Below are 24,968 nucleotides of genomic sequence, written 5' to 3' on the forward strand. Positions count from 1 at the left end.
AATTTTATCTTCGAAGAGAGGTAACCTGCTTAAAAACATCGATTAAAGTGTATTAATCGATACGGATTTGAAACATTTGTCAATCGAATTTATTAATTTATGATGATTTTTATTCACAAGTAATCAATGCATTCGATTCTAGATGTCAGATTTCGATTTTTAGAGTAACGTCTCTAGTATTTAAAAAGAAAAAAGGTTTATTGACACAAAATTGTAGCGACGTCAGTTCTTCAATTCAGAAATTGATTATTATGTTTAGGATGGTTTATCAGTAAAATGAAATCTTAAAATTACTTGTATCGGTCATTATTATTAAAAACATGTAATCATAATTGAAAAAAGTTAAGCAAATGTGCAGTTCTAACCAAACGAAATATCATGTTATTCTATGTCGTCGTTACTAGGTTACGTTGTTGAATTTTGTTGAACTGTCAAATGTTGCCTATTATCAAGCCTAATAATGGCTCTACTATAGTTCCAGTTATTGGCTTGTCAACTAATAGGAAATAGTAGGTACCAAGTAGGTACTTATACAATAGGTCAGAGCTTAACCACTGAAAACTATTATAAAGGAGTATAATGATTGTTTTCTATTAATATTATTTTGCGGCTTAGTTCATAGAGGATCTAGATCTGTATGAGAAGTAGGATATGTAATTACTTGGAATATTTTTAAGATAAAGCGTATAAGTACAAAAATATGGTTGAATTGCATGTACATAAAAAAAAAAACTGTGAAGAGTAACAATCTAAAATAATTAAGCGATGCGTTAGCTACTATTATCTAAGTATTCTGTTGCGATGCACAAAGGTTTATTTGTTAGGATTTAAATGTTATTATAGTAAACTAGCTGTCCGCCCCGGCTTCGCCCGTGGTAAATATTTACGTTTTCTCTACATAAGAACTATCCTCGTACTTCAAGTAATATAATAAAAAAAGAATTAACGAAATCGGTTCAGCCGTTCTCAAGTTATGCGCTTACCAACACATTTTGTGATTCATTTTTATATTATAGATTATGAAGTTAGCTGGTTGTTTAAAGTTCTCAGATAGTCTTTAATTTTATTTCAATTACCTTAACTGTTTGTAACTATAGTTCTAAATAGACGCCTTTTTCCAGGACCCTATATCCCGAGTTATCTATCCAACATAATTGGCAGGAAGCCATGTTTGTTCTTCGGAAGTCTTCTAAACCTGACCGCCATAATTCTGATTATTACCACGAAAAATATCGGCATGGTGTATGCTGTACGGATAATCAGTGGTTTAGGAATGGGCATGGTTACGGTCAGCAATTTGGTGTATGTTGGTGAAATTGCGTAAGTATACAAAGTTATGGTTAAGACATGTGCATTGTAATTTGTACAACACTTGTTTTTCTCTTTAATCACTTATAGCTTCTCATAAAATCTGTCACCATGTTGTACATTAGTACATACTTATCTTAATCAACCGACATCATTATTTTTATTAATGAGTTCAAATCACATAGTACCTATATACTCTTTACTTAGACTTACATGGTTAATAATAAAAATTGTGATGAGAATCACAATTTTTACACGTTTATATAACTATATACCTAATAAGTGTAGGTATGTAACGTGCAACGTAATACTTTCGTCCCAAAATTAAATGAAAACGACAACACGAATGCTCTAGTCCACTTTAAAGATACTGTCCTCCTGAGAGGGTTGTCAGTCCACATACAGACCTCGCAAATATAGTTTCATCTAATGTACTTTCCTGTTTACGAACAAAAGGTCAGCGTTTTGCAACACGAACCATACCAGGACAATGTCCCGGCAAACATTGTCCTGCCTCTTATAACTTACGGGTATGAAAAATAGATGTTGATTCTCAAACATACCCAATATGCACAGAAAATTGCATGAGAATCGGTCCAGTCGTTTCGAAGGAGTATGGTAACTAACATTGTGAGAATATTATATAGTATGAATAATGTAAGGAAAGTAAAAGGGAAACAAAATACTTACAAAACGCATAATAATTACCTACATAATTATGTTATGGGTAATAAGTTGACGACATGCTGATTAAAACAAAAAATAACCGTATTTATCCATACAGGGTCAACAACATGGTCTACTTTAAATTAATAGATTATTAGGTTGTTAGATAACAAAATAATTTAAGTTGAAAATTAAGCATTTTATGTGTTTATAATTATATTCTAACTGTGTTGTTTAAAAGCAAGGTCTTCTATTTATGTTTATTCTTCAGTAAAAAATTTATTTATTATATTTTAATTTATTCCGCGTATCTTAATATTAACTTTGCTTACAGATCTACAAATATAAGAGGAATTCTTTTAACATCAACCTCAATTATTGGCATATCGGGAACTCTAGCAGCCTATTTTGTAGGTTCCTTCGTGTCATACACAAATACTGGATATTTCGCGCTATTGGTAAACATTGCGCATATGATTGGCATATACTTCATACCTGAATCTCCAGTTTACTATGCTATTAAAGGTAAGAGATATATTTTTATTGGACAAACAACATTAGTCTCCGTACTTTCTTTAAACTTAATATTATTTAATAATAATAATTATTATTATTTATTCAATTCTGCTAAAAGAACTGTAAAATAACACATCACCGCACAGTCAGGTATAACAGGCTCCTTGATACAGTTAATATTTGAGTGTAAAACTGAGGAAACTTCGGTTTGATTCTGATGGAGACAAAGTAGAGTGCTCGCCCAAAATAAGGCCGACACTGCACACACAATTAAAAAAAATATAAGGGACTACACACACAATATAAGAATCACCTACGTCATAACAAATCACATATAAGTAGTTTAACATATTAATGTCTTAATGGTATCAATAAACTATAAATACTATGGATAAAGTCGTTAAAACATTTAAATATATACATTATTTTAAGGATGAATATTTATTGTCTCTATCAGATTTTTAAGTTGAAGTTAGTCTTAGTTAATTTGTATGTTTAATTTAGAGTTTTAAACAGTTATTTTAGAGTTTTTGCGAGACTAAGCAACAACAATGAATTCTATAATCTATATACCTACTTACATTATTATATTATTGTATAAAAAATCGACTTTTAGGCAAAGAAATTGAAGCCAAGAACACACTCCGCTACCTCGGTCGTGTAGACGACTTAGACAACGTTTTCGAGTCGGTCAAAGGGACGAAACCGAGTGAGGCTAATAGCTGGAAAGCCTGGGTGAAGATATTCACAGTGAAAGCAAACAGACGAAGCCTGTTTATTACATTGAGTCTGTGCACTTTGCAGCAGACCAGCGGTGTGGCGGCTGTATTGTTTTTTGCTACGACGATCTTTCAAATGGCCGGTTCGAGTATTAGGTTTGTTAATAATCTTTACTAATTAAAAGCTGAAGAGTTTGTTTGTTTGAACGCGCTTATCTCGGGAACTACTGGTTCGATTTGAAAAATTCTTTCGGTGTTAGATAGCTCATTTATCGAGGAAGGCTATATATCATCACGCTAAGACCAACAGGAGCGGAGCACTGCGGGTAAAACCGCGGAGCACAGTTAGTGATATATATAATATTTATTCGATACCTACTTAGTTATTATATCATTCATATATGCTTAGTTATTACAGGATTCAAATGCGTTATAAATATAAATATTTACGTGAAACCCGGGTTCGAATCCCACACCGTGATCGAAGTTTCCCTTTTCTTTAAAAACTTATACCTAAGATATTAGATGTCTTATTTTAAGTTTGTTCGTAAGGTTTTTTATATCAATATCGTAGGCTAATTAAAATGTGAGCTAATTATCGCAGAAAGAAAAATATAAAGTCAATTATGTCGTAGGATCTATATAATTATGTATCTACCTACGTAGTTATTTTTTGTGGACTTTACATGTGAAATCTTTAAATTAATTTTCTTTATAATTAACTTAAATTAAAAAACAATCGATCTAGATCATCTAATTATGAAAATAATAAGGAAATTCGTTCCAAGGCACTTAATAATATGATAGTTTTTTTTAAAAGCTCAAAAGTAGCATATTGCTCTTTATTTGTTATAAAATTAAATACAAACACGCACTTCTTGTTATTCAATAAATTTCGTTTTAATAATAATGTGAAAGTGTGTTTTTTGCTATCTAAACTATATTTGGCGAACTAATTGTGTTTCAAAAATAGAAAGATGTTCTTTTGTACAAAAAATAAACTGAATGTGAGATGAAGTGAAAAGGGTCAAATCAATTACCTACCTACTGACAGATTTTATATTCTATCATTTATTTTTGGAGAATATCGCCATATACCATTGAAATAATATTACTACGTATGGAGGAGACACCACGAACAAAATCTGTGAGCCATTTTTTTGCTCTAAGTTTTAAAAATTATTATCTAGTTAGGTACCTACTTACCGATGAAAGTTATTCCTTTGCACTTTTCCCTATTATTTGTATTATTTGTGCAATATCGTAACACACACGAAGGCATATTTGATGCGTTTCACTTTAGAACAAATAAAAAATGAGCGTGCAGTTACGCCATATGGCGTATGTTGAGCGGAACATAGGTGATGTAGGCGGTGTCGTCTCCATATGTATATCTCAATGCCGTATACCTAAAATATGAAAGGTACTATTTAAAAGTTACGTATTCGTTTCAAAGCTCAAAACTGTTCCATAAATAATTATTATTGCTCTTTATTTTAACCCGATATGGAACCATGTTTTTATTTTAAAAAAAATCTTTATTTATTATATACACAAACAAAAAAAAATAATAATATAAAGTTTTGTACAGCAAGAAGTTGTTACTTGTTTATATTTATTTAGGTAGGTACCTATTATCCTGTTCGGTAGTATAGAGGTATAATATTGAAGTGTGTGAAAATAAATGTTTGTTACTCTTTCGTGCAAAACATACTATTATTGGTTTTGATATTTAAGAAACATTAATAATTATTATAATTTGGATTAACAAGGGCGTCTCCCCAAAGACAAGAAAAACGGTACTCTTGTTCGTTATAAATCGAATTTATCCTTTGTTTTAAAATGCAAAATTGATTTAATATTTTTCTAGGCCGGACTTAGCGACAATATTCATAGGAGGAACCAGGTTGATAGCCAGCATGGTGGCTCCGTTTGTAGTGGAAAGGGCTGGCAGACGATTCTTGTTACTAATTTCTACGGTATTTTGTGCTTTAAGTCTGGTGAGTAGAGTCTATATTTGTACTATCCTACTAATATAAATGTATGTAAGTTTATTGAAAAAGCTGCTGTACAGATTTGGATGAAACTTTTCAGTAATATAATATATTATGTATATCAGAATAACACCTGAGTTATAATACTGTACTTGATTTTGCCCTCGGGTTCGTCCGCACAGCACAGCCATTTATGCAAAAATCTATACTTATAAAGCTGAATAATTTGTTTTTTGGTTGAACGCGTTAATCTCGGGAACTACTGGTCCGATTTGAAAAGTTCTTTCGGTGTTAGATAGCCCATTAATCGAGGAAGGCTATAGGCTCAGAAAATAAATAATTTGAATTTTTATGAAATTAAATTCTAAGCTTTTTGCGTCCATTAAGTTAATTTAATTATTTGTTTTGTTGTTTTAGTCAATTTTGGGAACATATTTCTATCTCGTAAGAATTGAAAGTGCGATTGTTTTGGATGTTGGATGGTTACCGTTGCTCGCACTTATTCTATACTTCTTTTCTTATGAAATTGGTAAGTTTAGTATTTAATTAATATTTAGTCTTAATTTGGAACATTTAATTTGTATAACGTTTTTATAAACAAGTTTTATGCAGGTGAGCAGGGGCCGTATGAACTCTTATTTCCAGACAGATTACGCCGTGAATTGACTGGCAAATTCATATTATGATCGCAATAACCATACATGTTTATTGCAATAATAATATGAACTACTTTTGAATGACGTTGTTAGTCTGTGTTTTATTGTTATTAGAATTTATTGTATGATCTATTTGTAGGACAAATTTCATCAAAATCTATTTACTGTAACATTATGAGTGCGTTAGTTAATACTTTCAAGTAATAGGTAAGCAATAAGCATACACTGAATTATTGATTTACATTCCAAGAACACCTTTGCAGGTATTGTTAGTAATTATTTGGTTCCCGGTTAAAACATTCGTAGGTTGATGACAACCTACGAATGTAATAGCGGCAGTGAAATACAACACAATATTACTTCCTAAACGATACATTGAAGTTTATATAGTTAGTCGAAAAGACGATTTTAAGATACTTTCTAGATTGTATTGATAGATCATTTCTTTTTTTAAATGTTTTTATGCATGTTCATTTTTCGTCTATAAATGAATATTGCTCTCAATCTTTAGACCACTAAGGCTGTGGCCATCCACACAGGCGACTAGCTTAGCGCCTATAGCCTATGTTTTCTGGCTACTTGCTGGCTAGACGAAGTCACTAATATCTATATCGTTCGAACTTACTAATCTAATCGCTAGGTGACTCTCTGGACGCCCAGCATAGCCTTTTTCTGCGACCACTGCCTTAGTAATAAGTATAGATTAGGAACAATAAACAGGTCAGAATTTTAAGGATGTGAAGATTCGTAACGATATTCATGTCCGTGCAGCCACGGATTAATTCCCGAAAAAGAGACCATACTTTTACACTATCCTTGAAACTCTATATAATAACTATGATATTTCCACAGGTTTCGGCACAATGCCCAGCGCATTAGTAGGAGAAATGTTCCGTGGTAACGCCAGGAGTACCGGCTCAGCATTATCCATGACGACCGCCTGGTTAATCGGCTTCGGAGTAGCCAATGGCTTTGGTACCATGGTGAAAGTTCTGGGCGGTGACGTCACTTTTGGAATATTCGCCTGCTCGTGCTTGGCCGCTTTCCTATTCACGTACAGATATGTACCAGAGACAAAGGGAAAAAATCTAAATGAGATTCAAGAAATGTTGAGCAGATGACGCATGTTTTTAATCTGTGATATTTAAATGAGATTTGAAGGGTCAAACAAGTTCATTAGATTAGTAGAAGATCAGCGGAAAATATGGCAGGAATTTAAATTAATATACAATTAAATTTAAATTATGTACAGTTATTTCTGTTTAATGTTTAATTTAAGATATTTATTTGTGTTTTATTAGAAATACATACGTTTTAATGAATAATGTATTTTTATTGACGTCTTCGGATGAAGTTTAGTTAATTAGTAGGTATTTAGGTAGGTAGTCTATATTTATTCATCAGGAAAAGTTTTGTAGCTATTAATAGACGTGAATTATAACAGAATCGATATTTTAATATTCTATCAGCTAGAAACACAATTGTAGTAGGTAGATATTTAAAATTATATATGTGTGTGAATCAATTGAACGAACAAATAGACGATTATCATAATGTAATTGTGTACATAAAATCTTATCTTATCCTATCCTATCCTAGTTATTAATATTATAAAATATGCGAAAGTTTCTGAGGTATGTGTATGTTTCTTAATCTTTTACGCTAATACTGCTGAACCGATTACAATGAAATTTAGAGGGTAACATGGATAGATTTTATCCCAGAAATCCCACGGGCACGAAAAGTATGCGGGATTTTCTTTGAAAACACGGGCGCAGCCACGTGTGGAAAGTCGTTTATAAATATCAAATTAAAAATTATGTCTTTAATACTAACCTATGAATAAAATATTATACATATTTAACATAGAAAATTTATAAACTAAGTATACAAACTAATAAGTAGTTACTTTTGATTTAATAAAAAAAAAACCTAGATGTATTTTTTATGAAAATATCGGTGAAATAGGAATTATTTTACCTTAACTAATTATAAATAATATAATAATTAATAAAAAAAGAATAATAATAAATTACTATGAATAACGACCGATTAAATTATTACAGTGTCGTTTAGATCGAAAATTATGGCTGAACTTTTTAAAGTTATTAAAACTACAATAAAAAGCACATTAAAATTAAAAGCTCTTATTAATTGGTCTCGAAACTTTTGTATCATTTAATATTTAGTTTTAGTTTAGAATAGCTAATGTTAATACACATTATGTTTTTAAGAAGTCAAGAGTTTGTTTATCTTTGTGTAAGAGTAGCATTAGGGCCCTTGAAAATCTTTTATAAACTAATACGATTGGATCGAGCTTAATTTTTTGGGTAAAACCCATTTTTATAACACATATTGGGTATTTTCTTCCCAATACCCCATGTTTACTAGGCGATAATACAAAATAAAACTACGTTACAGTACTTACTTGTTTCAAAAACGAATGCCTTTAAAAAACTAGTACCACTTTTGCAGAAGAAATAGCCTATGTGAAACGGTGAGTGTTTACGGAAGGTGATGACCGCTTACCTGCACATGATCCACCAGCCCGATGGTAAAACTAACTAGGCTAACACAAAAAATAATAATTTGCTTAGAATCAAACGTAATAACTTTCAGTTTTTAAACTCAGCTAAACTGAAGAACAGAAAGCCTGCCGTCAATTAATTAGAAACTTTTTACAAAACAAATTTACGACGCCTGTAGAAATGTAAAGGCAATTATTTTATGTAACAAGAAACAGCAATTAAATTTGAACAGGAGTTTAAAAACGTGTCTCGTGTTTTTATATTTATTTTTATGCAATAAATTATAAACAATACAAAAATAAACTGTGTAATAAATAAATAAAATAATTGAAAAGGAGATAATAATAATGGAAATATCCTATTTTACTGCTTGTATGGATTATTATTAACCTTGTAATGCATAATCTAATGGATTAGGTGTGATTTATTTTATTTGCGAATAATAATTTCAATTTTCAATCAACGTAACTACCATTACATTTTATACAAGTAAATTTTCTATAAGTAAATTTTTAAAGTCTATTCAAAACATTTCACTACGACTACATTTCTCTAATGGAAGTAGAGATAACATCATTTTTTTTTCTAAAATTTCTGCATACCTTAAAAAGTGAACCGTTCTACTTTATAGAAGTAGCATTAGTCAAGTTTATAAAAAAGTAGGCATACAAGTCTCTTAAGTATTAAATCTCATAGAAAACTTGAAACGAAATAGGCTGATAAGGCAAGACGTCTAATAAAATCCTACTAAAGTAATATTATAAACGCAAAAGTTTGTGAGGATGAATGGATATTTGTTATTCTTTTACGTAAAAACTATTGAACTCATTACAATGAAATTGGTATGTAGGTAGCTGAAGACCTAGAATACATTGGCTATTTTTTATCTCGAAATCCCACAAGAATGGGAACCATGCAGGTTTTTCTTTGAAAACGCGGGCAAAGCCGCGGGCAGAAATCTAGTATTAAATAATTTATAACCTAGTAACTAAAATATATTGTTGTGTTGATTACTACAAAGATAAATAATGGATGCGAACAGTTTACACATTGTTAAAACCTAAAACTTTGTAGTTTATCATCTTAAATTTTTTATTTTATAAGGTGTAAATTTTCACATATACATAATATAAATATATATTGCGTTTTTTAATAACATTTTAAAATAAGTAGTTATTTTTTTTATTTTTTTAACAATAAATATTATGTAAAAATATAATTTGATGTAAATATTACCTATGTAAGTATATTATAGTCTAATTCCACCTATAGTAATCTTTTGGTTACCTTTTACCTTGGTTGCCTGGAAGAGATCACGTATAAGTGAAAAGGTCGCTAAATAAGTTGTACTCTTTTTTGTAAGTTGTAAGGTTTTAACCAACAAAGTAGTTAAAATTGTGTGAAATAAATAAATAATTAAGTACGTCCGGAAGAGGAGACGAAAATACTAAATACATAATATTTCATGCACTTTCTAATAACAGCTGTTTTATGAACAATGACTAAGTAAGATATTTTTGTTTCGAATATCGTCTTATAATAGTCATTTGTATTGTTAGCATTTGTATTAAAATTTAAAACTATTTTGGTTATGTTATTCATGAAAATAACTATTGTTAAAAGTGTCTCTATTCCCAAGGTTGTTTAGTAGATTACGTAACTACATAAATATAGTTTGGAAAACTAAAAAACACGCATTCAAGATAAATACTAGATAAAATAATTCTTAATCTAGGAATCAAGCAATTCACCAATACATAGTATTTTTGTGAAAAAAGGGCGGGGCGTTTCATGAGCTGATTATACCTACAGGTACAGGTCGCGTAAAGTAAAAAGAACGCTGACGGTTAAGCTGCGCATTGGCGATTTATCGCTCTATTTGGTGTTAGGAGGTGGTATAAGAATAACAAATAGGTAGTTGCGAAGCCACGATTATAAAACCCGCATAGTTCCCGTTCCCGTGGGATTTCCGGGATAAAACCTATCCTATGTCCTTTCTCGGTTATCAAAATATCTCTATACCAAATTTCATGCAAATTGGTTCAGTAGCTAAGGCGTGATTGAGTAACAGACAGACAGACAGAGTTACTTTCGCATTTATAATTCTAGTAATGGATGTTCAATACGAACAAGTAATTCCTGAAATTAATTCGTATAAACAACAAACAAACTTCATCTTTATAATAGCAATATATTGTGATTTTGAAATAAATATTGACCAATGGTATCGAAAAGTCTAGACAAATTTGAATTTAAATTGAAATTTCCAATTTATATTCACATTGTTAACATTCCCTTTGGAAAAACGAAACATCGTAGTGATATTTTTTATAGTTCGATGACAGCCAACGCACACTTGACCAGTGTACTGCCCCCGTGTTTTTTCCAGTGCGAAAAAATGACAGCGTCTAGCCACAGTTTTACAATAGGAAATAATATTGTAATACTGTGGTCTAGCGCCACTTTCGCACACTGGTATGACATGACATGTATGTACTTACATACAATACATATATTTTAAATAGAAACTTTTCTATTTAAAAATACAATTTAAATTGGCGCCAAAAAGCCGCCGCGCCGTTTCAATGTGATCTGCGTCAGACGAATCTAAACACTTTTAACTACAATTAATGGCTTACCATGGCATTGCTTCGAGACGTGCCAAGGAAATATGAATAATAAAGAACAAAAAATAATTATTCCTATTTACATTAAATAATTAATATAAATGTTACAATTTATCCTACTTTTTATCCCGGAAAACCCACAGGAACGGAAACAGTTCGGGCTTTTCTCCGCAAAGCCGCGAGTGGATATATAGTCTAGTCCTATCTTATCCTATCCTTCTAATCCTACTATAATATTATTATAAATGCGAAAGTTTGTGATGATGTATGTTTATGTGTGTGTTTGTTACTCTTTCACGCAAATAGTACCGAACCGATTACAATGAAATTAAGCACACATATAGAGGGTAACTTGGATTAAACAATAGGATAGGTTTTATCACGGAAATCCCACGGGAACGGGAACTACGCGGGTTTTTCTTTGCAAACGCGGGCGAAGCCGCGGGCGGAAAGCTAGTATTAAATTATGTTAACAAAGAATCATAAAATATAGTCTAAACATAACTTCTTACACAGTCGGTAAATTTGTTATTATTTGTACCTCTAAAGATTATGTGTATCTCTTTGTATTTACTATGAACGTGTATTATTACTGTTCAGCCGTTAAGTGGAGTGGTATTCTCGACTTTAGTAAATATTTATTAATATATTTTATCGTGTGATGTTTATTTTGAAATATCATAGACAAATCTTTATCACATTATGTGGTGAGTATCTATTATTTAATCTAATTGTTATAAAACATTAGAATTAATTAGATTATCCAGAGTTTTAGCTCTTCGCATTAAAATATTTACTTAATAAAATTCTAGATATTGAAGCGAAGGAATGATTGATTCTATAGATACCGATTGTTTCTTTTCCTTGTATATTAAAAAATATATTATTTATTTATTTATTTGTGTAGTAAGTACCAACTTTGTTCGTTTATCATTAATTAGAGCATAAACTCAAACTCAAACATTTATTTATTCGATTAGACTTCTTCTAGAAGCACTTTTGAATCGTCATAACATATTTTTAACGAAAAGCAGCCTTGGAGAAGAACCGGCAAGAAACTCCATAGTTGGTCTTTTAAAATCATGTCAATATTACATAGAAGTAATAATTGACTAGAATAAAGATCGAATAATATTAATTTGTGATTCAAATGTATGACTGACATGATTATACTACTGTAGTATAAATGTAGTATATCATTAATTGACGAGTATGGATGTTCTTTACGTACAATCGACAGAACAGATCTTGATGAAATTTTGAATGATGATAGATTACAGTATCAAACAGATTTCAGTTTTAGAATATCAGGGCGAAAACTTGCATTTATATAATGACATACTAGTAAACTTAAACATACAATAATAATATAATAATATAGTTCTGTAGGTAATGTAATTATAATATATCTCATAACTAGGTTTTTTCAAACGTACCTACCTACGCCAAATATTTACTGTATACAGCCATTATTTTATTCATTACTAGCTTCCGCCCGCGACTCCGTTCGCGCGGATGTCGGTCTTCGCGTGGATGGTTTATTTCTCCATTTTGAGTAACTCTTACAATGACATCTTATAAATATTTATTGGACCCAAATTCGGCTAGGCCTATAATAATACGCAACGTGTGTTCGCGGTTCTACAGAACAACGTCTATGGATAAAACTGAAAAATTAATTTAATTTTTTTTCTACGTATTTTTCCAGGATAAAAAGTATCCTATTTCACGCCCAGGATAATAAGGTATAATTATACCAAGTTTCATCGAAATCGAACCGTTAGTTTTCACGTGATGCCTTCACATACAGACAGACAGACAGACAGACAAAAATTTTTTTAATCACATATTTGGGTTTGGTATCGATCCAGTAACACCCCCTGGTATTTATTTTTTCAATATTTTCAATGTACAGAATTGACCCTTCTACAGATTTATTATATGTATAGATAATACATTATTGCACATGATGAATTCTCATTCAGTCCATAACAATGGTATTCGCTATAATATTTTGTTTTATATTATAACTAGCTTTCTACCCGCGGCATCGCCCGCGCTGTCAAAGAAAAACCCACATAGTTCCCGTTCCTGTGGGATTTCCGGGATAAAACCTATCCTTTGTCCTTTCTCGGGTATCAAAATATCTCTATACCAAATTTCATGCAAATTGGTTCAGTAGTTAAGGCGTGATTGAGTAACAGACAGACAGACAGAGTTACTTTTGCATTTATAATATTAGTATGGATTTATAACTGTTGTTTTTTTACAAAAGCAAATATTATAGTAGTTTTTTATTTCACAGCGTTCTTCTTGCGGTGCATTTACATCAAACGAACATAGAGCTAGAGCATAGATTCTGTGATCTGTGAGCTAGAGCTAGAGCATAGATTCTGTGATCTGTGAGCTAGAGCTAGAGCATAGATTCTGTGATCTGTGAGCTAGAGCTAGAGCATAGATTCTGTGATCTGTGAGCTAGAGCTAGAGCATAGATTCTGTGATCTGTGAGCTAGAGCTAGAGCATAGATTCTGTGATCTGTGAGCTAGAGCTAGAGCATAGATTCTGTGATCTGTGAGCTAGAGCTAGAGCATAGATTCTGTGATCTGTGAGCTAGAGCTAGAGCATAGATTCTGTGATCTGTGAGCTAGAGCTAGAGCATAGATTCTGTGATCTGTGAGCTAGAGCTAGAGCATAGATTCTGTGATCTGTGAGCTAGAGCTAGAGCAAGAGCATTCTTTCGTGGTCTTTTAGTGTAAACGAATATACTCATTAAGTCATTACTCGTATTCAGAGTTGTTCAGTATTAAGAGCGCTTATTCAATTTAACGCAAGTCAAAATCTCCGCGATCTATTACGATAGATCGCGGCTTGCGCTATCCTTTTACTATGAACAGCATAGGTCCACAGGAGAGCGCCGAGCAACATGTCCTCTCTCTGGAAAGGCTCGCTGCCGACTAATTTTAATCGGGTCGCGCGCAGTGTTTTATAGTACTTTAAAAAAAATTGTAGAAAAATAATAGAGGTACCTTAGTTGATTTTTTAAATTTTATCTTATAAGTAATACGTTCTTTTATTGCAATATGTATAAATTATATTCAACTAAGTCAAATATCTTGGTGAAAATAATCATTTTGTCGACTATAATTTCTAAAAAAATTCACATTGTTCGGATTTTAATTTCGTAAGTTAGGAGTCCAAAATAAAAAAATCTTTTAACTAACTATTTTAATAAGGATTTTTGCAGTTAGTTAAAAAAAAATATGTCTCAGATCTGTCAGCAATTTCAGATATTTTTAGCTTCGAAATTGACACTAAAAGTGAAATCAAGCAATCATCGGCTCAGTTATCTTGATGGTATTCACAAATACTGTATTAATTGAAAAAAACTCTTAACTAACTATATAGACAATAAAATTTCCTAAAATTATTAGTAGTTCATATGTTTGTAAGATAAGTGGTTGATGGACAATCTGGTTTGAAAAATCACATATTTGAGCCAAACAGCGCACGGACCGCGTACACGGCCTTAAGCGCGTCACACACGGTGAAGTATAATATTTTATGTTAAGATTCATACCCACGAAATTTCGGGTCAGTTATAACAGGATGGCGGTTCTACAGGGGTCTTAGTACGCAATGACAAAAAGAAAAATGATGGTCAGAACGCTGATACCGGATACCTTAAGATACTGTAACGTTTTATATTAGAGAATCTTAACATAAAATATTATAGTATCTTCATCGTGTGTGACGCGCTTTAGAACATTGCATAGAATCTTTTCGAAAGCACTAAGAACAACGAAAGAATGCACTACGCCTGTTTACACTAAAGAATTTTACATCGTGTGGTAAGAACTAAGAATGAGAATTCGCTCGTTTTATGTAAATGCACCGTTAAGCTTTTAGGCAGAAGACGCAGGTTTGAATCCCGTCTCTAGATAAATAAATTCTAATCTTAATATTATATATATTTGAATGCTATAATATAATATTTATATAATACTAGCGGTCCGCCCCGGCTTCGCCCGTGGTACATATTCACGTTTTCTCTACATAAGCACCATCCTCGAACTTCAAGGAATATTATAAAAAAAGAATTAACGAAATCGGTTAAGCCGTTCTCAAGTTATGCGCTTACCAACACATTTTGGGATTCATTTTTATATTATAGATAATATTAAGTAGGTAGATATTATGTTTTTAATATGGCTGTATTTCCATTTACTATATGGGTATGGGGCAGCTGTAACTTCGGTTTAATTAATCAATATTGCTCTATTTATTAATGCCCGTAAAACTGCTTTATTAAGAGCTGAGCCGCAAATATTTTGTCTCTCCTATCAACTCTATGGGGAGTTGCGTCGCTACGTGCGCGCACTTTCTTACTAGCCCATAGAGTTGATGGGAGAGACGAAATAGTTGCGGAGTGAAAAGTTGCTCTTGCGCGCTAGCTCGATGGGGGCAATAAATAAATATTTTTCAGGACAATTTTCACACACAGCACGATCTGATCCCATACTAAGCTTTCGCTTGTGTTATGGTAACCAGATGGCTGATAAACATACATATATAATTTTAAATAAATACTTATATAGATAGTTAACACCCAGACACAGAGCAAAGATCTATGTTCATCACACAAATATTTGCCCCGGGTGGGAATCGAACCCACGACCTCTAACTCGGAAGGCAGGGATACTGCCAACCAAGCCAATAGGTCAGTCAAGCCAATAATTGTCCCACATAATATTACTATCGCTCTGCAAAATAATAAGCTGCATAGGTCAAGTAATTTTAGAGATTGCATGTTTATTGCAGTTCAACGTTCAGTTTTATATATATAATAATATATAATGTGTATCTATTTGTATAAAATGACAAGCGGTCCACCCGGCTTCGTCCGTGGTACATGTTTACGTTTTCTCTCTATAGGAACTCATCCTCGTACTTCAAGATATATTTTAAAAAAGAATTAACGAAATCGGTTAAGCTGTTCTCGAGATTTGCGTTTAGCAAAAATTTTGCGTATATAAATAACCCTGTACGCTTTTTCCCTTTTCATAAATAAAGATTTATTTTACAATATAGGTAAGTATTACGAGGAAAACTGTACGGTATTATCGTTTAAATACTGCCTCTTTATCGGTTGATTATAATTTTTTGCCACACTCGGGAATCGAAGCGGCTAAAATCTATTTAAAACTCCATGTAGGTACTTTTAACTGTTATGCATTGACCTGTGACCATAGGATCAATTATTTTAAAGATTAAATCTCTAACAAACATGATGAATTTACTGAAGGAATTGACATATAAAATTAATTGGTAAAACTTTAAATTAAAGATCATTTATGTAGAGATTAAATAAAAAATATAATCGACGTTTATTAAATACTTAACGTTGAATATATACGTTTAACATTTTTACTACGAAGAAACTGGTTTTTAAAATGCATTTTCTGCGTTACTTGTAAATTGCAATATGTATTTCTATATATTAATATGTAATAACACATATTATTATCTATACTAATATTATAAAGCTGAAGAGTTTGTTTGTTTGAACGCGCTTATCTCAGGAACTACTAGTCCGGTCTGAAAAATTATTTCGGTGTAGATAGCCCATTTATAGAGGAAGGCTATATATATTATCATCACGCTAAGACCAACAGGAGCGGAGCAATGCGGGTAAAACTGCGGGGCACAGCTAGTGTTACATTTGACTAAAACATTGTATAAAAGGCACCGATACCAATTATAACGTTTATTACCTACCTTTATTACTTCAATTATTATAATTTATATTTTTCCGCTCCCGGCTTCACTTGCGTATTGAAAGAAAAAACCTGCATAGTTTCCGTTCCCGTGGGACTTCTGGGATAAAATCTAGCCTATGTCCCTTCTCAGGTCTCAAGCTATCTTAAATCTTAATCGATTCAGCGGTTAGGGAGGCCTGACGAAGAGAGAGAGACAAATAAAAGAAGTTATTTTCGCATTAATAACAATATTAGGATTTTTCTGCCATTTTTCTATTATTTATAAATAACTACCTGTGCCGCGCGGTTCCACCCGCGTGGCCCCACTCCTGTTGGTCTTAGCGTGATGATATATTATAGCTTATAGCCTTCCTCGATAAATGGGCTATCTAACAACGAAATAATTTTTCAAATCGGACCAGTATTTCCCGAGATTAGTGCGTTCAAACAAACAAACTCTTCAGCTTTATAATATTAGTATAGAATATAGATTTAAACTTATAAACTGACTGTACCTACACGTATCTATTTTAATATTACAATATAGATATTGATGAGTAGATTTAGATTATTACTTATCAATATTATGTATACTTAAGGTGTTTTGATAAACAATCTTTTAAGAGTTATAGGTTTCCATATTGTTCGTAGAGCTAAAATATATAGAATAAAACGTTTACCGACACTGGGAATAATAATACTACTATTATGCATAAAAATAAACCTGCTTTTAGATTCAGCTACTGAATGTAGAACGAATGATTGATGTTGTCTTCTACTAGCGACCCGCCGGCAGCTTCGCCCGCTTTATCTAAACCCAATAAATGACATACTTAAACCTTCCTCAAGAATTTATTACTCTATCTATTAAAAAAAACAGCATCAAAATCCGTTGCGTAATTTTAATGATTTAAGCATATATAGGGACAGAGAAAGCGACTTTGTTTTATACTATGCAGTGATTATGACTAATCGACTTTCCAATATGAAAAAATAACAATTCAAGCAATTTTTACTTAATTATATACTAAGCAAGTTCAAACAAACATAACTTGTCTAGATATAACATTAACCCATTACCCAGATTAACAAGTACGCACTAAGTACGTAACGTATTTTACGTAAAATACAATAATAATAGTTTAAAAAAACTAAAAAACACGCTTTTTATAGAAAACCGAACTAAAAAATAGAAAATTTTATCAAATTAGTGTATTGTCATCGGTCCTCAGTAAATCTACCAAGTTTGAACGAAATCTGGCCGTTTAAAGTGGGTCAAAATCGCGCCCAAAGAAGTCGGTTACAAACATACAGGTGAAGCTAATATAAAGCGTGTAAAAAGTAAACACTCCTGCTAGTGCTAATCTTTACTTTATCTATTTTAATTGCTGCAATGTGAGAGTATTTACATACAAGGACATAATTTCTTATTAGGTATCCTTCTACGGTCTTAATTCTATGCAAACACTTCCTCTTTATTATGTTTTTGCATTAAAGGTATTAAAGATACTTAGAAGAATTTGTAAATTATATCACTGCACTTTTCTAATTATCATAAAAAATATTTTTAGTGGTGTAATAGTCCTAAATACACTAGACAAAAAAAGAGAAATAGCTCTCTCTACCTAGAGATGAATTGAATGCAAAATCGCACTTTTCATAATTTATCAAATATGAAATCAGAAGCACAAATTTAGACCGTAAATAACATTATGTTATTAATAAAGTAATTTTCGTGTATTCTGAATTGAAGAAACCTAAAATCATTCCATTTTCCAATATTTCAAGATTTTATATTGATTATGTACTTTTATCTTATCCGGATTTCCTTAGGATACATTAGTTTAATACCAGCTGCAGCAGTGAGAAAATAACCTTTTATTATCTGTATGTTTAAGTAGATTATTAGCTCTATTATAGTCTATATTATTATCTCCATAATTCAGATTATTAATATAACAAAGTAAATACGACTTCTATGGCGGTTACTATTTGAATAACCAGAGATCATATAATACTCGGTACTAGCTGTTCCCGCAGCTTCGCCTGCGCGGAAAATAATTTTTCATGGTACAAACTTTCATCCTCTATTTTTTACTCGTTTGTTATTAGATGTAAAACTTAATCTTTCAATAAACTATTATACAGGGTTACTTGTAAAACACCAGCAACCTCGCAGGACAAGATAGCTAACATCATATGTAACAACATTTGTTTTACGACTTTTGGCATAACGCAATAAATTATTTTTAAATGATTTTTTAAACTTTTATTGTACTCTCTTAACATTTGTAAGTCTATGTTCTATTCATTATTGAATGAACAACGCGACGCCCCCTTCCCCCTCTCGTTCGCTTCTTGTTTACGTAATTTTTGTGAGGCGTAGAGTTTATAATATTTAAACGGAAAATTAAATGAATATTTATTTTTGTATGAAAATAAAATCTAACAAATTATCAAAAGTCGTAGAACAAATGTTGTTGTTTATGATGTTAGCTATCTTGTCCTGCGAGGTTGCCGGTGTTTTACAAGTAACCCTGTATATTTAACTTCTAAACTAAAGAAGGAAAACTTAATGTAATATAATAGGTTTTATAGCATTACTTGTATATCCTGTATAGTAAATGCCTAATCACACCTTGTAAACACTTTTTTGTAGGTACTTACATACTGCGATTGTTTAATGTTATTTTTATGGTCTATGTGAAATGCATGCTTATTGATTATCTACATTGTAATCAGCGGCATACATGTAACATACCTTAGAATTATACTAAAAGTAGTTGTCTATACATCAGAAATTACGGCAACCATCATAATGTATTGTAGTAATAAAATTTACATAAATGTTCCGGGACTAATTATTATTATGCTCATCGTATAATAAATTATGCCACATCCATTCATTCATCTTCCTTGTAATTAAAGGAAAATTCGTATTAACTAAGCAATTCTAGTAACAGTTTAAAATAAATGACCTATAAAATATAATGAACCTTTGTTTGTAACTAAGTAGCCTGCAGCTTCACTCGTGTCATGGCGGGGTAAAAAGATAAAGTTGCATTTAGCATAGAATATCAATTACGGCATATAAAGTGTAATCTATATCTGTAACAGATTGTACAGGGATCCGTTTAACTACAATTTTACATGAAACAATTTATTCTGTTCCAATTTATTCCTTCCGTTTGTTGTCGGTTTTTGCGCCCGAGTCAAAGGGCACGAAGTTACCCGAAGTTCGTTCTGAATAATGAACGTATGCGCTCCTCGCGAAGTTGAACGAGTGTGTAGTGTAGCACCGCGGACTTCAGTCAACTTTGGCCGAGTACTTCGCCGAGGAACTTCGCGAGTAGTGTGGAGGAGGCATTAACGTGATGATAATATTATATAGCCTATAACCGTCCTCGATGAATGAGCTATCTAACACCGAAAGAATTTCTCAAATCGGTCTAGTAGTTCCTGAGATTAGCGCGTTCAAACAAACTCTTCAGATTTATAATATTATACTTAATAATAATATTATATTAGCATAGATTTATGCTTAGTGTTTCATTACAGTGTACATCGGCCAAATGCTAGGAGGGTATCTGCTCAGTTGGACGGCTCCAGTGATCCCCAAATTGGAGGACCCAAACCAATCACCTCTGTCCCGAACTCTCACTGACGTGGAGAAATCTTTGCTGGCTTCTGTCATTTATGTTACGGGATTTCCAGGTATCTTAACACGCTTTTATGATCTTGACCTGTATTACAAAAATACTCGACTTTTTTAAACTCGATTTTGACCTATATAGTGGATCAAAATCGAGTTTAAAGGTGACGGAGAGATTGAATTCAAACTTTATTCAGTTATAAAGCATCGGTGATAATACAATAATTTTATGGGAGCGTGTTATGAGTTTTTTTTACCCTTTATATAAGTTTTAATAAAATAATTGATAGCTAGTACATGTATGATAGAAGAAATAAAACACAAAGGCCAATTAAAACTTTTTACTCAAAACTAATTTTGTAGCATAAAAGAAAACTAAAATTAAACTTTAGTCGATTAAAGTTATTCTTTTCGTTTTCACTACATCAAAGTTATAATTATCCACACTGAATCGCAATGTTATTAATTTGAAATATAAAAAAAAAAAACTATTCAACGTGTGTTTTCTATGCCATTTCACGAATTGGGTCAGCCAAACTCATTTATTTATTTATTTATTTAGGACAACTTACAAAACACCTGTATGTATCTTTATTTACTGATTTCTAATTACTTTCAGGTGTGTTCTTTACTAGTTGGTTAGCGAATTACAAGGGCCGTAAACCAACCTTGATAATGGGATCATTTGTACTTCTAATCTCATTTCTTATATTAGCCGTAGCTACAAATTTCACCACTTTATTAATTGGAAGATTAGTTACTGGTTTTGGAATAAGTTTCGGTGGTGTTATAACGACAGTTTATCTGGGTGAGATTGCGTTAGTATGTGTTGTTGTATTTATTTCATTGATTGTATTTCTATCAAGATGTTTAGATTATAAACCACTAGTTTAAATACGTAGTGAATGTCAAAATATCGCTCATAAGTTTCAAATCATAGATGTTTGTAGATATTTGATATTTTATTATTAACTTCCTAAATTGTTTTTCCTTGACCATCAGGTTGTCTGGAAGAGATCGCTGTCTTAGCGATAAGACCGACCGCCTGTTGTGCTCAACTGTGTCTCTTTCTTTTGTATATTTGCTTTTGTAATTTTTATGTCCTGGTGCACAATAAAGTATTTTTGTTAATGTTTTTGTTGAAAAGAAAAAAATTGGTTGTCTGTAAAGTCGGTTTACTGACGATAGTTGAACGTGACAACGTCCGATTGCACTTCAAGCCTTAACGGAACGCCTCAGAGCGAGGTAACGCCGCATGAGTCATGTTTTTTCGTGCGTGCAGGCGGCTCTATCGAATTATAAGACGTTGTCACGTCAAAAATCTCATCAGAATCAGTTCATGAATTTAAGTGACCAAAATAATGTAATCAATAATTGTACATGTTTTGTTTTCAGTTCCACTAATATTCGAGGTATTACGTTGACTGGACTGGGAATCATACAAACGTTTGGTTCTCTAATTATGGTTTCAGTGGGACCTTTTGTTTCATACGCAGTTATATGTTACATAGGTGTTGCTATATCAGCTGTTTATGTAATAGCAATGTTCCTGATTCCAGAATCTCCTGTTTATCATGTTGTTAAAGGTATTTAAAATGTTTATACTATTTAGCTAACAATTTTCGATGACCAGCCGTAATCGTTGTCGGAATAATATAAAATATCTATATATAGATAATCTATCTATAAAAATATAAAATATAATGTATCTAGCTTTCCGCCCGCGGCTTCGCCCACTTTGTCTAAAACATAATAAGTTATATATTAAAACCTTCCTCTTGAATCACTCTATCTATTAAAAAAAACCGCATCAAAATCCGTTGCGTAGTTTTAAAGATTTAAGCATACATAGGGACACAGGGACAGAGAAAGCGACTTTGTTTTATACTATGCAGTGATTAGGTACAGTGATCTTAAATCGTGCCAATTATTATAATATCTCTAATGATGTAATTGTAATATTTACAGATAATGAAAAAAAGGTACTAGCAGTGCTCAAAATCCTAAACAGAGAGTCTGCATTACAAGAAGTCATCGATCTGAACAAGAACAAAGTCGTAGCAATCGCTAGAGAAGATTGGAAAGAATTGTTCACTTTGAAATGTAACAGACGAGGTTTATTCATAACAGGAACAATAATGGCATTACATTATATTAGTGGTATTTTGGTTATATCATTTTTTGTTACGACAATATTTCAAGCCGCTGGATCGTCAATAGAGCCAAGTATAGCATCTATTATTATAGGATGTACACAATTAGTAGGGAGCTCGTTAGCACCAATATTCATAGAAAGATCTGGAAGACGAATGCTATTGATGACTTCTACAGCTATTTGCTGTTTGAGTATGGTAAGTTGGTCTATTTCTGGACTATTTATCGGTTGATTTCTTACATTTGGTTCATTAAAAATAAATACTTTCTTTCAGACATTCTTTGGTGTATATTTTTATTTGAGCTATATTGAATCGCCTATTGTGGAAAAAATAAAATGGCTGCCATTGACGTTGTTGATTATATTCTTCTTGAGTAATAATATGGGTAAGATATCAATTACTTTTTTCATCAAAAAATTATTTTATTTTAGTAGATATTTACTTCAATTTTACACGTTGGTTAAATAAGTGAAAATTAATGCAATGATTGGTATTTTATTTCACAATTTAAGATTGTGTTACACCAATTTAATTGTTTTGAAGCCATTGCTATATCAGACGAGAGCAAAATGTAATTAAAATTTTAGAACTCAAAATTTTCGGTAAAATATCTTACATGGTTACTATCTGTATAAATAAAGCGAATTTTACGAGCAATCTCTATGACTTATTAATAGTGTTCTAAAAAGCATATTTTTGTAGGTTTCGGCACAATTCCTAGCACATTATCAGGAGAAGTGTTTAGCTGCAATGTTCGTAGTAAGGGCACAGCTGTCGTCTTCGCTATATCCTGGGCATGTGGGTTCGCTGTCACCACCCTGTTCAACTCCATGCTGACCCTGGGAGCCCATTTCGTGTTATGGTTCTTTGCTTTTACCTGCTGTTTGGCTTTCTTATTCACTGTCTTCTTCGTCCCTGAGACTAAAGGCAAGAGCCTTGTTGAAATACAGGATATGTTGAGTAAATGATGTAATTTGTGTTTTATTTTTTACCTTTTAAATTGTTATTGTATAACAGATAATCTTGAGATTATCTTAAATCGTCTTGATGTTTGTAGGTAGGTACTAATTGTATGCTTGCAGAAGTATCGTTAAATTAATAGTACTTTGATACTTTCATACTTTTATATTATAATACTAGCTCTACGCCCGCGGCTTCACCCGCTTTGTCTAAAACCTTATAAATTATATACTAAAACCTTCCTCTTGAAACACTCTGTCTATTAAAAAAAACGCATCAAAATCCGTTGTGTAGTTTTAAAGATTAAAGCATACAAATGGACATAGGGACAGAGAAAGCGACTTTATTTATACTATGTAGTGATTCAGGGATTTAGAGCTCATAATTTTGCAGAATATGTATTTCGTTTCGATGACTACTACTACTTAGATGCCTCAATTAACTTCTTCTGTAGTAATGTCTTTGTTATAAACGAATTTGCTACTAAGCAAAAGTGATTGATGATACGTGAGTGCAGTATATCCATCTCTTAAAATACGTTCTCAAATTACACGATACTGTACTTAAATATTTCGTCTGCAGATTAATGTAAAAAGTTTTTGTTGTGAAAATTATTGTTAGAGAAGAAAATAAATGTAGCGTAGCATTAGCAAAGATAAATTTCGCTTTATGGTTTAAATAACGACAATGTCTTTAATCGCAGTGCTTGAAGTTGCAATTATTTACCTTTTAAATGTAGATTTTAAAGATACATCGAGTAATGGTGGCTTTGCGAAGGTCTGATGTTGCTCACAAGCAAATAGAATATTAGGAATTTGACCCTATTGTGTCGTATTCAATAGTTTAGAATGTTTTTTTATGAAATTGATACCTATGTAAATATAATATGTTATATATGTTATAACTTATAGCTTCAATAATTAACTCACTTTGAAAGTGAAAAGCTACCACTGAAAACTATATTTCTTTGCAACTTTTTCCTTGTTTATTTAGAAACTGTATAATATCTTCTTCCTACATAATTAATTTTGACTTGAACAGCATCTTGGCTTCCGGTTAGATTTTCCACCATTTGTCTCGATCGATCTGCTCTTGACAATTGACAGTTTCTCGTATAAATCAGTGTCTGTAACATCAATCCATAAAATGGTAATGGCGGATATAATGTCGACCCATGTCGACCATTTCGCGCTTTCTGACTCCTGACTTTGGTTTTTACCAAGTTTGAAAGTCGGAGAGTTCAATATCTCAAAATCTAAAATCTTTTGTCAATAAAGAATTTTTATTAAGCTATTGCATAGCTTCTATCGCGGGCCTTGACCGCGGGGACGGAATCGAGAAATTCCGTAACGAAAAAACCTCACGCTCCCCACTCCGACGGGCGGAGATGTGGCTTGAGGGCATAGCATGCAATAGCTTTACCGCGGCA

General features: G+C 32.1%; 2 protein-coding genes across 4 annotated transcripts; both read left to right on the plus strand.

The window, feature by feature from the left end:
* Positions 1–1,237: 1,237 nt before the first annotated feature.
* Positions 1,238–7,057, plus strand: LOC123702619 (facilitated trehalose transporter Tret1-like). Its single transcript, XM_045650379.1, has 6 exons — positions 1,238–1,320; positions 2,309–2,499; positions 3,107–3,365; positions 5,080–5,209; positions 5,621–5,732; positions 6,712–7,057. Exons 1-6 carry the CDS (start codon positions 1,238–1,240, stop codon positions 6,978–6,980), a joined length of 1,044 nt encoding a protein of 347 aa, XP_045506335.1. The 3' UTR covers positions 6,981–7,057.
* Positions 7,058–11,587: 4,530 nt separating this feature from the next.
* Positions 11,588–23,552, plus strand: LOC123702906 (facilitated trehalose transporter Tret1-like). Of its 3 annotated transcripts, none has more exons than XM_045650751.1 (7): positions 11,588–11,721; positions 20,330–20,485; positions 21,043–21,241; positions 21,819–22,009; positions 22,392–22,774; positions 22,853–22,964; positions 23,282–23,552. In XM_045650751.1, exons 1-7 carry the CDS (start codon positions 11,676–11,678, stop codon positions 23,545–23,547), a joined length of 1,353 nt encoding a protein of 450 aa, XP_045506707.1. In that variant the 5' UTR covers positions 11,588–11,675; the 3' UTR covers positions 23,548–23,552. The 3 variants fall into 3 exon arrangements, with proteins under 3 accessions (XP_045506707.1, XP_045506708.1, XP_045506709.1); XM_045650752.1 differs by having other exon boundaries at positions 11,635–11,727; positions 20,328–20,485; XM_045650753.1 differs by having other exon boundaries at positions 11,645–11,721; positions 20,317–20,485.
* The last annotated feature ends 1,416 nt before the right edge of the window (positions 23,553–24,968 follow it).

Source organism: Colias croceus, chromosome 24 (genome assembly GCF_905220415.1).
Source record: "Colias croceus chromosome 24, ilColCroc2.1".
Lineage (NCBI taxonomy): Eukaryota > Metazoa > Arthropoda > Insecta > Lepidoptera > Pieridae > Colias > Colias croceus.